Source organism: Monodelphis domestica, chromosome 1 (genome assembly GCF_027887165.1).
Source record: "Monodelphis domestica isolate mMonDom1 chromosome 1, mMonDom1.pri, whole genome shotgun sequence".
In the NCBI taxonomy this organism is placed as follows: domain Eukaryota; kingdom Metazoa; phylum Chordata; class Mammalia; order Didelphimorphia; family Didelphidae; genus Monodelphis; species Monodelphis domestica.
Window position 1 is genome coordinate 705,153,180 of NC_077227.1, and position 14,857 is coordinate 705,168,036.

At 45.2% G+C, this 14,857-nt stretch overlaps 1 protein-coding gene across 1 annotated transcript in view; it reads left to right on the plus strand.

Annotated features, from left to right (window-relative positions):
- ZFPM1 (zinc finger protein, FOG family member 1) overlaps window positions 1-14,857 on the plus strand; it is a 229,618-nt gene that overhangs the window by 100,243 nt on the left and 114,518 nt on the right. Inside the window, exon 3 of the mRNA XM_007477290.3 lies at window positions 2,445-2,540. Within this exon, the coding sequence (XP_007477352.2) occupies window positions 2,445-2,540 (96 nt within the window). The remainder of the gene's footprint in view (window positions 1-2,444; window positions 2,541-14,857) is intronic.

The window sequence follows — 14,857 nt, forward strand, 5'->3', positions numbered from 1 at the left end:
GGCAAAGGAACTGGAGAAGGAAATGGCAAACCACCCCAATGTCTTTGCCAAGAAAACCCCCAATGGGGTCAGAGAGTCAGACACCACTGAAACGACTCATCAGCAACAGCAACAATGCTACACGCTAGAAGAAGAGAGGTGAATTAACTTTCTTTGCAAAGTCACACAGGCAGGAAGTGTCCTAGTTGGGATGTGAACCAAGCCTAGCCATTCTGACTCCACATCCAGTCATCTGTCCACTGGATGGTGCTGAGTGAAGGGACCTTCTTTATCGGAGGTGGTTGTGGGTTCCAGAGGCCTAGGTGTCCTCGGACAAGTCTGCTTTGTCTTCTCCTCCCCATCTTGTACCCCAAGTAAAGGCCAGCCATGAAAAGTCCGTCCCTCAAAGGCGATAAGAAATTGAGTTCTGTGGTTTGGCCCCTTCTGCCTATCTCTCTCCACCCCCACCCCAACCACATCCTCCTGCCATCTGGGGCTGTCAGAGAATTCTCATTCCCACCCAAGGTTGGGGGAAATCAGTCTGACACCTGGATCCTGGTCTTTCACCCAGAAATCAATAGCCAAGCCTTTTATGGGAACTTAGCCCCAGATAACAGGAAAGTGGGTTTAAAAAAAAAAGTCCCATCAGCCCTTTGGTACAAAGGCAGCTAGATCCCAATCTCCTGATAATCTGAGCTGATAAGAGACTGTAGACCGACAGAGTCCAGGCTGCTAGGAGTCCTTGAGTTGACCGTGCCAATCCTGACCCTCCTGCCCTCTGTACTCGCCTGAGAGGAGGAGGGACATAATACTGCACTCCTGCGCTGTCTGGTGTTCATGGGAATGCTATAGATGAATAGTGGCCATGCCAGTCTCTTTCCTTATTTCCCCAGCAGTGGGAATCGAACTCCCCTGAGTCATCCCCATTTCCTTGTCTGGTCTTCCCTCCCTGGAGACCAAGGACACTTGTTTGTCAGATGACTCTTCAGGGATAGGGATATCTCCTATGGCTAGTGAGCAGATGGAATGGTATTGGCCCTGGTGAGAATTGAACTTCCAACCTTGATTTTCTGAACACTCTGCTCCAACCAAGGATCTTAGACCTGAAATGATCCTCTCACCCAACTCCCCCATTTTACAGAGGAGGGCATGAAAGTCGAGAGGAGGGTCACCTAGGAAGCAGGGGACAGAACCCACAATTGAACCCCAGATTTCTGACTCCAAATGCACTGTAGTTTTGGCTCTCCCACCAAGTGGGTGGCTGTGGACCATCTCAAAGGACTGACTCCCTCCCTCATCTCGAGCCAGGTCCTCCTCTCAGAGGTGACTCCGGAGAGGCAAAGAATGGGGGAAAGGGGTTGGAATTTGGTGGTGGGAGCAAACAGCTTGTCAAAGGGCAAGTGGCTCGTAGCTGGTAGACTTTGACCCTGGCTGGCTTAAAAGGGAAGCAGGAGGCTCTTTATCTGATTTCGGAGCTGATGCAGAGCCCGGGCAGATAGGGAAAGGGGGGAGTGGATGGGGGTGGGGACGGCTGCTTAGGGAGCTGGGAAAAGCAGCCCGAGTTGCACCTGGTACTAGCCTGTTTTGATAAAAAGTTGATAGGGTCGATAACGTTGAGCGGCTGCAGGAACCACTGCTCCTGTGGGCACATAGGAAAGCTTTCACCGAGATGGATAAAAATCAATATGCCATCCACTTTGATTTATAGCCAAAAATAATAGGACTTTTATATGGCATGACTGATTTATTTGATGTTAATCATCGGGCTTATCGCTGGTATTAATAATCTGAAATGCTCGTGACGTCACTTATGGGCGTACTTTCTGGGTGCCCATCGATTGGGGCCACCGTGGTTATCAAGCCTGGGATGTAAAGGCAAACATGTACTTTGCGCGCTAATCCGTCCCACTGTCATATGTAGATAGACTTATCGGCAGCATCTCCAACAGCAGTTAATAAGAGAAAAATAATGGTTATCAAGTTGCTAAGCATACACCACGCAGGGAGCGGGGTCCAGGAGCTGTGTGGAGAGAGGCGTCCACCGGGTCCCTGGGTGAGGCAGGAGGGGTGATTTCCCCCGCTCATTATAATTATTAACACCAACCGTCAGCGTGATTATTATTACTGCTCTTAATCAAAAAGGTGGCAAAGTTTTCAAGCACCAGGCAAAACACTGGAGGCGGCCCTGCCCCCCAACTCCATTCATCCCCTCTCTCTTGGGTTTCTTCCAAAGGCTCAGTCTGGCCAGCCTTCCCCTTCTTTCCTGGTGGCACTAGGAACTGGCTGTTGAATTGAGGTCTGAAGGATCATAAATCTGGAGTTGGAATTCCTTATTGGCAAGAGGCATGGTGAAGAGCTCCTACAGGGGAGCGATTATTGGGCAGGGGGAGGGGATGTTGCTTAATGGCCCTCCTCACCCCTCAGTCTGAGAGCCCAAAAAAGTGACTCTTCTTTTACCTCAACAGAAACAGAGCCTCAGGAAGCCCCAGAAGGCCCCAAGGAGCTGGAAGAGCAAGCATCTGACCAAGGTCCAGAAGAGGCCAGCCCGTGGAATGGGCCAGGTAATCAACCGTCTGGTCTCAGTTTCTTCCTTTCCCATCCCCTCCCCACCATCTTTGGACCCTTTTGGGTCCAGGTCGGTAGACAGCAAAGGAGCTGATATATGATGGATGGGGTTGTGCCGAGAAGAACCTGGTCTTTCTCCAAAGGAGGTCCTCTTCTCAGTCTGGTCCTTGTGGAAGTCGTTCTCCAGAGGGTTTCCTCTTCCTCTTTTCCTCTGTCCTAGTCTCTCTTTTCTTCTTTTCTTTTTGCCCAGTTTTTCTCTCTCCCTCTTCACTATGTCTCTTGGTTTTGTTGTGACATAGACTCCTTTGATAGTTTGGTGAAACCTCTTCTCAGAATAATGTTTTTAAATGCATAAGACTAAAATAGATGATATTATATTATAACATAGATGATCAAGAAAATCAGTTATAATGAAATATATGATTTTTTCCCATTAAGTTTGCCATCTCCCCTGAAAACTAGCAATGGACCTTGATGTGTACCCCAGGTTAAAAGTCTCTGGCCAATGGGGGCAGCTGGGTGGCTCAGTAGTGGATTGAGAGCCAGATCTAGAGAGGGGAAGGTCCTGGGTTCAAATCTGGCCTCAGAAACTTCCTAGCTGTGTAATCCTGAGCAAGTCAATTAGCCCCCATTGACTATCCCTTACCACTCTTCTGCCTTGGAACCAATACACGTTATTGATTCTAAGATGAAGGGTAAGAATTTTTAATTAAAAAAAAAAAAACCTTCTGTCTCCCTCCCCCTCTCTCCTTTTTTTCTCTCCCTATACCCCATTTTGCTCCTTGTCTGTCTGTCTGCTTCTCTTTCTCTCATACTTGATATTCCTACCTTTATTCCTATCCTTCATTCTCTCTTCTTGTCATCTAGCGCTCCTTTATTTCTTTTCCTAGAATCCGGAGTTAGTCTTTCTGCCCTAGTTTGAATTAGATTTCTCTCTCTCTTCTGTCACATATCTTCTGTGACGTCAGGGAGGCCTCAGGACCAGGAACCATTGCCCTAAAGTTCTTGGGAATGAACCTTTTGGGTCCTGTCTTTCTCCCAAGACCCAGAATTCAAAGGAGGAGATTAGATCCTCTCTTCTCAAATAGGAGAAGGAAAATCTGGCTGAGCTTTATCCCAAGGCACAGTTAATACTAATTAGGAAGGAGAACACCTAACACCTCACTCGGATGCCCCTGATGGTGCCAAATTAGGCTGTCAATGATATCCGAACTCATCCCTCCATAGTGGAGTTCCTCCTGGGCAGGCTTCAGAGAGGTCTGTCTAGGTTTCGTCGTGCCTCAGATATCTTCCTTCCCTTTTTACAAGTTTGAGACTAGAAGACCGGAGAAGGGAGTGTCTACTGAAGGGAAGAAGAAATGGCTCCGAATAGTCTAGGATGAGGGGCTGGAAGGGTAGATGGATAGGTTGGACAACTAGTGGTTCGTTCATTCATTCAGTCAATTTTTCCTGAAGACAAAGCATGGCAATAGGAACTCTGAAAGACACAGAGATGAACAAGGCATGGTCCTTGCACTCTAGGAATTTGCCATGTGATGGAAGGGGGAAGTGGTGGGGTGAAATAAGATCTACAAATGAAAAGTAACCACCATAGAGATGCAGTGGAAGGAATATTAGATTTTTGGAGTAAGAGAACTGGTTTAAATCTTGGCTCTACATGCCTTGGTACCTCTCTAGACCTCAGTTTCCCCTCTGTAAAATAAAGAGCTCAGACAAGGTGACCTCTAAGTTCTTTTTTTTTCCTTTCTTAAACCCTTTATTTCCCTTTAAGCTTTTACTTTCTGCTTTAGTAGCAATGCTAAGATGGAAGGGAAAGGACTGGGCAAACAGGGTTAAAGTGACTTGCCTAGGGTCACACAGCAAAGAAGTATCTGAAGTCAGATTTGAACCCAAGTCCTACTGACTCCAGGCCTGGCTCTCTATCCACTGTCCCTGATTTCTTTTTCAAGAGCATCAATCTCATAGATACGCTGAGCAGTGTTAAGAGAGATACAAAGAAAGTACCACTGGGGTCCAAAGAAAGGAGAGCGCCTAGTCACCTGGGAGTAATGGAGAAGCTGCCATTTGAGTTAAGCCTTGCAGGTAAATTCAGATTTCAACAGGACAGAGCGTTCCAGAGAAAAGGAACACGGTGTGCAGAGGTAGGAGAGCCTGGGGGGATGTTCTAAGAAGATTAAGAAATAGAGCCCTGCATGCCACAGACATCAGCTGAATCAATCATAAATTAGTTTAAATGTAAAGAAAATAAAAGGAAACACTTTCAAAGGAGAGATATGAGGCAACCCACCCAGAACATGGGGTGAATGAGGTTGGGCTCTACTTAGATTTCTGATCCCAGCTTTTCTTCGTATCTGTGTCTGGAGGGCACTTAGATCTCTAGAGATTCACGAGGTGGACGGATTTGGGAAGGGTCCTTCTGAAAGAGGCATTGGGGTCAGGCTGGAGGAAATGAGGAGCTGGGCCCTTTCTCATTGCCAAGCCCTGGTGCTTCTCCTCCATCATGGATGATGGCATCCCTTTGCCCTGAGAAAGAGTTGGAGGTGTGTGTCTTCGATGGAGCTAGCTCTCAAGGACGGTAGCTTTGGGGGACTGGGAAAGCCCCAAGGAAGATAGTGCAAAGAACCCAACTCTGATGGGAGAGAGCATCAATGCTGGTGTCAAGTTGGACTTCTTAGAATGCCTGTTTCGCTGGCAGAATTCCGAGGGTCTAAGGTTACCCCCATACCATGATCTACCCGTTATAGGATAGGAACTCTTTGACTGGGTTCTATTGAAATTACCAACAAGCAATGGAGAGATTCTGAGAGTCAGAAGAAAGAATGCAAGAGACAACCTCATAGAGAGATCTAGAAAAAGACTTGTGTCTCGGTTTGTGGTGAAACTGAAGCACAGCTAGAAATATTCTGGGGGATTCCATTGATAGTCAGCTCAGGGCAGTGACCCCAAAAGGGCATAGAGGGAACCTTGGTATATTAGGAATTCCTGGGTTCCTTTATTCATCAGATAATATAGCTTCAGAGCTAGGAGAGAGGACATTTAGTCCATTCCCTCATTTTTTCAGATAAGGGAATAGGCCTAGAGGTTAAGTGACTTGTCTGAGGTCACACAGATAGAGAAGCATCAAAGACAGGACTTAGACCCCTGTTCCCTTGTCATCTGAGGCAATGCTCATTGCATTGTGTCATGTTTCCTTCTTGGCCAATTGTTGACAAGGAGGGTAGAGGATGTAGGAGGAGGCAAACCAAGGTGGAGAGAGGAGAAATATTGTATAGCTGTTGCTGTCATCATCATGAATCAGAATTAAATATTAATAGTTAATAATTATTACTATTCCACTTTAAGGCTTACAAATAACTTTTCACATGTTTTACCTTTTTTTTTTTAATCTTATCTTCTGTGAATTAATTCTAAGACAGAAGAGGGGCAAGGGCTAGGCAATTGGAGCTAAGTGACTAGGAAGTCACTAGGAGGTCAAATTTGAACCCAGGTCCTCCCAACTCTAGGCTTGGCATTCTATCCACTGTGCTACCTTGCTCCCCTACGTATGTTGTCTTATTTGTTGTGTGAATAGAAGGCTGGGAGAGGAGATCACCATGCAACTTAGAAAATGCATAAGTGGGTGGTATATTGGGAAGAGATTAGAGATGCCAGTTTTAGGAATGTCCCATTCTCCTTTCTCTGTGAGCACAAACAGGGATGTTGCTTCTCTTCTTTTCCTTTTTTTTTTTAACCTTACATTCCATCTTGGAATCAATACTGTGTATTGGTTCCAAGGCAGAAGAGTGGTAAGGGCTAGACAATGAGAAGTGTCTGAAGTCAGATTTGAACCCAGGACCTCCCATCTCTAGGCCTGGCTCTCCATCCACTGAGATACCCAGCTGCTCCCCTCTTCTCTTCCTTTTGAATTTATGGTTATATGTAGAACTCTAGCAGTCATCCAAGACAAATAAATGGTGCTAGCCAACAGGTAGTGTGGGCTGTGAATCTTACTAAAAAGGCTTGTTATTGTCCTTTTTTGGTCCTCCTTTCTCTCCCCTAAGAGCAGGGATTCTGAGGCCAGAACTCTGAATTCACTTGATAATGGGGAATTTGGTTTTTCTTGTTGGGTCTTAAGACCCTCCAAGTGGCACCATCATAGATATTCTTCCTGCTCATGTCTTCGAACCATCAGATGAGATAGGGGTACCAGTATTATCCTCTATTCCCCTTGGGAGTTAGGCATCCCAAGTTTAGATGTGGATCTTCCCACATCTATATAGAAAAATAGCCAGGGTATTGTCATTGTCTGATTCTGTAATAATTGCCAATAAGGATGCAAGGCATCATGGGTAAGTCAGTGTTCACTTCTTTTCTCCCATCTCTGTCCCCTTGCCCAGACACTTCCTCAGTGATCCTAAGGCACCTCCCCCCCCCCCCCCCCACACACACACACTTCAGTCTTCTCCAGGAAAGGAAACAGGCTCCAGGCATAACTGATAACACTGGCCCTTCCGGGATGGGCTGACAGGAAATATCTTAGGGCTCCCAACTCTCTAATCTGCCGGTCTCTCTGCTCCCTCCTTCCCTGCTTCTTGGACCCCAATGACCACTATGGGAGGTGGGGGAAGGGAATATAGGCTGACTCAACAAAACCTTCCCAACCGCCCAGGCCATCCGATGGCCAGTCTAGCTAACAGTCAATATGTCCGATGGCCCATATACCCAACTGCCAAGAGCCAGCTAGTCGTGGCCTCAGTTCCCTTCCTTTAGCCAGTGAGCTCCAATTTACTTTTGGTAAACAAGGTAAACAGGGAACGTCGATGGGATATCCCAACCACAGACATGGGCAGCGAAGGTTAAAAGACCAACTGATCCACCAGCTATATTTATCAGGTCTACCTTACCATTTGAGTGAAGCATAAACCCTCTTTTCCCCCATTTACCTCCTTCTCAGAAGGCAACATCCATCTGGCAATCAGTCACTCAAGAAACATTTAATAAATGACTATTAAGGGCCAAGAACTATGCTAGGTTCTGGAGATACAAAGATAAAAATTCTTGTTTCCCTAAGAAACAGTTCCTGTCCTCAAGGAGTTTACATTCTATTGGGGGAACAAAAGCACGAATCTAGTTACATACGATAACTTTGAGGGGAATGGAGTTGGTTTCAGCCTTTCCCACTTTATGAAGAGTCCCATTGGTTTCCCTTTCTTAGACAGTATGACTAAGTGCTTCCCATACCTGCTTGGGCTTAGATGTCACTGGTTTGGACCAGTGACCTGTCATCCCTTAGGTGGGCAGGTATAATAGCTGCCATTTGTCTGGCACTTGGGAGGCTTATTAACTACTTTCTTCACAACTCTAAGAAGTAAGTATGAAAGTTTCTTCTTTTTAAAAAAATGGAGAAACTGAGGTTCAGAAGAATGGGATTTGCCTTGGATTTTATAGTCAGGTATATAAAAGGCAATGTTTGAATTCATGCCCTTTGACTCCCAAATCATGGGTCCTTTCTACTGCCCAATCCTGCCATCACTGAATCAATTCCCCAACAAATGTATGTTGTGCTCCCATCATAGGCTTATTATCCCTGTACTACCGTGTTCTCCCATATACAGAAAAAGACATCTCTGTCCTCAAGATGCTTGTGGTCTAGTTGGTATATAAGAGGCATGAAGAGAGAAGAGGACTTGCATGACTTTCTACACAGATTATCATTTTATTACATTGGGAAAGACAAAACTCACCTGTAATGATATTGAAGTCTAGAAGGCTTTATGTAAATGCCTACTTAATTATGTGATTTAGATTATTACAGAGGTAGCCTCAAAGTAGGGAGGACCTGATTCAAGTCCAACCTCAGATGTAGATCCTGACTGAGTGACCCATGCCAACTCACCTTCCCTCTCTGAATCAGTGGTTTAGGCAATTAAGATTCAAAATGGTTCATGAGTTGTACTGGTAGAAGGATACACTCTAAGAACTCCCAATACCCATGAAATTATAGTTTTGAACCAAAAAAGGTGGGGGAAGGTATAAATGCTATAGGGAGACAGAGAAAAAGATCAGTGTTTCAGGGAAGATTTGATGGAAGAGGTGGACCAACCTGATACTTGAATAGTAGAATTCAAAGAATCAGTGAGTGGGTGGGGAAGGGTATGCCAAGGAAAAGAGAGAATTTGAAAGGCTCCAATGAGGTACAACGAGGTTGCACAGTGGATAGAGCGCCAGACCTGAACTCAGGAGAATCTGAGTTTAAATCTGGCCTCAGATATTTCCTAGCTGTGTGACCTTGGGCAAGTCATTTAACCCTAATTGCCTAGCCCTTACCATTCTGTCTTAGAATTGATTCTGAGGCAGAAGTTAAGGGTTTAAAAGAAAAAGGAAAAAAATATATGTAAGCAGCACGTGGAGTAATAAATTTGTCACTGTCTTTCTAGTAAGAGAAAAGACCAATCTGATTCACTTCCAAGACACTGAGATAAATACTAATGGCATTGTCCTTAAATCCAGACCTGGCCTTGGTGATGCCAGGTATCCCTCTGAGCTGTGGCCTTGACCCTTTTATTCCGTAAAGTCTTGCTCTAGCTAAGTACCTGTGTCCCTTTAACTGGTGGCTTTGTCTGGGGAGGAATTACTCCATGTAAAAGACTGACCACTGGCTCATTTCATTGGCCTAAACCTTCCTTTCCTCCTTGGATCACTTTTCACTGCTTACTGCCCTTCTTCCAGGAGGAGACTGACCATGGAATTCTCATTTCTCTTTTGTAGTCATGATGAGAGAGAGTTGAGAGAAACACACAAGTATGGCGACCACAACTACCTTAGGTATAGAAAGGCAGAGGGGCCTTGTGGGTGTAGGTCTCTGCGGACCAAAGATGCTCCGTGTTCTCAGTGATGAGTGCTACAAGGATGAGCTGCTATTTATAGGACAGGTCAGAGGCTCTGACCTCAAGCAGAGAATGTCATAACTGGAAGGGACCTGAGAATTTCTCTAGTCCAGTCCCTATACTTTACAGACAAGGAGACTGAGGCTCTAGGTAGTAAAGGGATTTACCCTTGGATCTACAACTAGCAACATGTTGATTATCATGGATGGGAAGGAAGGTTTGAGGCCAAATACTTGAGCATGGTGGAGTAGAAAGGGCACTGAATTTTGGAGTCAAAAGACCTGTGTTCAAATCCTATCCCTGTTACTAATTGTATACCTATCGTCATTTTTGTTTTTCATCTCTAAGCCTAAGGTTCCTCCTTTGTTAAATGAAGGTTGGATGAGATACCCCTGACATCCTTCCATCTCTAATACTCTAGCATGTTCAGAGGTGGAACAGCCAGGACTAGAACCCAGATGTCTAGACTCTCAGGCCAATATTCTGTCTCTTACCCCCTATTAACTTGGAGGGCCAGAACCCTGATGAAGGAAACCCTTTGGAAGAGGAAAGTGGACAATGGGCTAGAATAGCCTTCTTTTCCCAATAGTTCCAAAAGAAAATAGTTTTGGTTTTCCAGATAGCTGGGAAGGAACAAATGGATTCTAGGTATTCCCCACCTGAGGGGCTCAAGATGACTCCTACCCCCTTTTTACCCTTGGACCAGCCTGAAGTTTGAAGACTGGCCAGGATGCCAAGAAGCGGGCTTGTATGTTGCTAGAGGGCGGTTTCCCACCCCCACCTCCCCTTCTTTTTTGGACCAGTGAGGGTTATTTTATTTTATTTTTTTGGAGTTATTTGCATTCTTTATGGAAAAGAGATTTTTATTATCGGCTGCTCCCAGCCCATCGCTGTTCTGGTAATTGGAGTGATATTAATTTCTGTGTGGTAGGGAGTTGATGGCAGCCCGGCGATGCCAGTCCGATAGGCTGTTCCTCTCACACTAACCGCGGTGATAGGCGTTCTATCAGCCTTCTTGCAGGCGCTGCACTTATCAGGAATGGGCCTGGCAAAAAACTTTGAGCAGCCTGAATTTTCTTTTTATCTCCCAGGATCCGCTGTATGTCAGCAATGGCAGCTGTGAAGATGTAATATGGAGGGCAGGCAGACAGGGAGGGAGAGAGAGAGAAAAAGAGAGAGGGAGGGAGGGAGGGCCACAGCCCCCAGAATGCTTTGCCCGAGCCAAGACTCCTGGAATGCCCTCTCCTGGGTCTCTGTCCCGGAGACAATGCCAGGGTTCATCCAAGTCCTTGTGGGAAGTTGAAGAGGGGGAGGAGGAATCCCTTTCCACCTCTCTTCCTCCCCCAAATCTATATTGGCTGAACCCTCTTTGGTGGTGTGATTCCTATCTCCCTTACAGTAACAAACTACTCACTTTGGCATTTTCAGCACATGTACACACAGTTCTCACCCTCCCTAATGACTCACTCTCTGGCTCTGTGGGCTGATGAGAGGCAAGCCCGGCACTGTGGGGGCTTGGAAGTGGGCTAGCGATCCGGGCTCTGCCAACTCTCTTGCCCTCTGACTTTAGGGAGGTGACTTGACTTGGCTTCCTTATCTGTAAAATGGGGAGAAGAGCCCTTATCTGTGTAATGGGCAGAATAATGCCCTACCCTACTTCACAGGGATGTTGTAAGGATCAAAGGAGATCGCGGCTGTAGAAGTACTTGTAGGAGGTTGGGATGCAAGATGCAAATGTATTCATAATTCTGATGACCAAAAAAACCCAAGTGGAGACCTTCCATAATTATTCTGTGCACACATCATATTTAATTAAAATGGTCCGGTGTGAATCTAGATCGTAAGACACTGAGGTCGTCTCCATATTAAAGAGGGAGGAGGGGGGTGTTTTGGATAGGGTTGTTTCTAGAGGATTCCTGACTTGAAGCCAGGTAGCCCCTGCTGGCTTCCCAGCTGGCTCTGTCCTAAAGACAAAGCAGAGGAAGGGCTCAAAACCCAGTTCTGGCACAGGACCTTTGATAAGCTAGCTCCCCTACAAGGATCTTAAGCCCCTTTTCGATGACCTAGAACACGGTCAGTCTGCTCCACACATTCTCAGACCTGATTTCATGCCAAGAGTTGGTAGAGTCTCCAGCTTTATTGACACCAACTTCCTTTTACAAATGAGGAAACTCAGGTTTAGAAAGGGGAAATGTCTTGCCTGTCGTCTCCTAGGTAATAGGGAATAGAGTCAAGATTTCGGTTCCTTCCCAGATACTTTGTCTCTAAACTTGGTGGGCTTTCCATTATTCTTCCATCCATAAGCCTTCCTCCAAGGTGACTCCAAGGCAAGAAGAGGGATCTCTCAGATATCCTTGTTGAGGACTCCTATGTGCCAAGCACCGTGCTAGGGAATTTGGGACACTGAGAAGACATACGAGAATCATGGACTTAGGTGGAAGGGACCTTAGAGCCAATCTGGTCTAACCCTCTTATTTTTCAGAGAAGGAAACTATAGTCCATAGAGATGAAAGGACTTGGTCAGGGTCACAGAGATAGTAAGAAGAGGCAAGCTTTGGGTCATTTAGTGAAAAAGAGTATTGGTTTTGGAACTGAAGAACCCAGATCTAGATCTTACCTCTTGCCCTTACTTGCCCAAGTGAGCTTTGACAAGTATCTTCATCTTCCTTGGCCTGCCTCAGTTTTCTCTGCTATTAAATGGGGGAGTGTTCGATTAAAAGGTCCCTTCCAGGTCAAAGTCTATAATCCTGTACCTAGAATCCTTTAACTCCAAATCCAGCCTTCTTTCCTCTGAAATATTCCCTGCTCTAAAAAAGTTCACATTTCTAATTGTCCATGTTACAGAAACAACTAGGGGACAGTATAAAATGGTGCTGGCTTGGGCATGTGATTATGTGGGGCAGATCATAGATGCTTTTGGTGTCTGAAGAAGAGTAAAATGACTTCAGGGTAGGTCAATGGTCAGTGCAATTAATGAATTCCCCGAAGTGGCCTCATAGTTTTTAATTCTGTACAATTCCAAATTATAATTATATAAAACATGGTCGTTAGTTCCAGCCCAGTCTAGTTCCAATGTAAGTATGCCGTGCAAATTCAAATATTGTAACCACGTAAGGGATTCTTTAGTCTTACTACCCAAGACTTGTGTATGGCCAAAGAGCTGGGTCCAAAATTCATCCTACTTCATGTCTATTCTAGACATATATATAGCTTTTATCTTCACCTGCTAAGTATGAGTTCAGGTCCTCCCTACTTTCTTCAAGTCTTAGGTAAAGTACTACTGTCTGCAAGAAGTCTAGTCCTGTCCTTTTTAAAAATCTTAGTGCCTTCCTTCCAAGACAACCCCTGGTTTACCCTGCTCCGATATTGTTTGTAGGTAGTTATTTTCATGTTGTCTCCCTCGATAGGCAGTAAGCTTCTTGAGGGCAGGGACTGTTTGTTTGCTTGCTATTCCCTGGGCTTACAAAGTGCCTGGTACATAGGAGGTACTCAATAAGTTGACTAATCGACTAATGATGGTAATTCCAATTTCTTTATCTTTCTTTCCCTTCTCTCCTTTCTTCTTTCTTCATTCCTCCCTCCCTCCCTCCCTCCCTCCCTCCCTTCCTTCCTTCCTTCCTTCCTTCCTTCCTTCCTTCCTTCCTTCCTTCCTTCCTTCCTTCCTTCCTTCCTTCCTTCCTTCCTTCCTTCCTTCCTTCCTTCCTTCCTTCCTTCTCTCTCTCTCTTTCTTTCTTTCTTTCTTCCTTTCTTTCCTTTCTTTCTCTCTCTCTCCCCCTCCCTCCCCTTCTTTCCTTCCTCCCTCCCTCTTTCTTTCTTTCTTTCTTTCTTTCTTTCTTTCTTTCTTTCTTTCTTTCTTTCTTTCTTTCTTTCTTTCTTTCTTTCTTTCTTTCTTTCTTTCTTTCTTTCTTCCTTTCTTCCTTTCTTCCTTTCTTCCTTTCTTCCTTTCTTCCTTTCTTCCTTTCTTCCTTTCTTCCTTTCTTCCTTTCTTCCTTCCTTCCTTCCTTCCTTCCTTCCTTCCTTCCTTCCTTCCTTCCTTCCTTCCTTCTCTCTCTCTCTCTCTTTCTTTCTTTCCTTTCTTTTCTTTCTTTTCTTTCTTTCTCTCTCTCTCCCCCTCCCTCCCCTTCTTTCCTCCTTCTTTCTTTCTTTCTTTCTTTCTTTCTTTCTTTCTTTCTTTCTTTCTTTCTTTCTTTCTTTCTTTCTTTCTTTCTTTCTTTCTTTCTTTCTTTCTTTCTTTCTTTCTTTCTTTCTTTCTTTCTTTCTTTCTTTCTTTCTTTCTTTCTTTCTTTCTTTCTTTCTTTCTTTCTTTCTTTCTTTCTTTCTTTCTTTCATTCCTCTCCCCTCCCTCTCATTCTCTTCCCTTCTCTCTCTCTTGCCTTCTTCTCCCTCTCTCCTTCTCTTCTTTCTTTCCTGGATAGAGTGCTGAGCTTGGAATCAGAAAGACCTTGGTTCAAATCCTGCCTCTGACACTTACTTAGCTATGTGACCCCTGAGCAAATCACTTAATCTTTGTGTCCCTTAGGCAACTCCCTAGGCCTTATCTACTTAGCTGGACTTGGAGTTCCTTATTTCTCTGCCCTGAGGAAATCCTTTCCTTAGTCACATATTTATTCATAACCATCCAGTGGAAGAAATACTCCATAAATATTACTGTTCCCATTTCACAGATGAGAAAACTGTGGCCTAGAGACACAAAGAGATCTGACCAAGGACATAAAGCTAGTATCAGAGCCCAGCTTGCTACTGTCCCCAAGTCCACAGGACTTATTCCACTCCATTCTGTGAAGTAGAGCAGTAACCCTTCTCTCTTTTGAACATTTTTCCCATCCCAACCTAACTCCAGTGGACCCTCATTGCTATCTTGTTTCCCAGCCCCTGGGTAACCCCAGCCTTCTATAGAGAAGATAATTCATCTAACAACCTGTCTTCTGAAACACAAGTCAACTCCCAGTGAGATCTGTGAATGCTTAAGTTGTGGTTATCCAGGCCTCACTTGATGGCCTGCTTATTTCTAGTAAAATTTAGTATAATCGAACTCCAATTGTGCCAAAAAAGTAGAATTTGGACCTTCTGTTCCTCCAACTTCTCCATCATGGAATCTGGTCTGGGGACACGGAGGAAGGAAACGTTTGCTCCTTTCTCAGAGTGGTTGTAGGGACAGCTCGAGCATCATAGATGCTGCCCCTCCTGGGTCTTTAGAAGTTTGGCCTCCTAATTTCAAGATAAGGAAACTGAGGGTTAGGGATGTTTCCAGGGACTCTGCCTGTGGTAAGTGGCACAGCCAAGGGTTAAACCTACGTCTTCTGACTAATTCCTCCTCGGCTGGAATGGGCAGTGATGGGGCACGCTGGAGAGAAGAAGAGGGAGTATCCTGGGAGCCACGAGGCAGAAGACAGCGTGGCTCCCGGACAGGGGTCTGAGTTGAGACGTCTCTCCCTGGAAGGGGACTC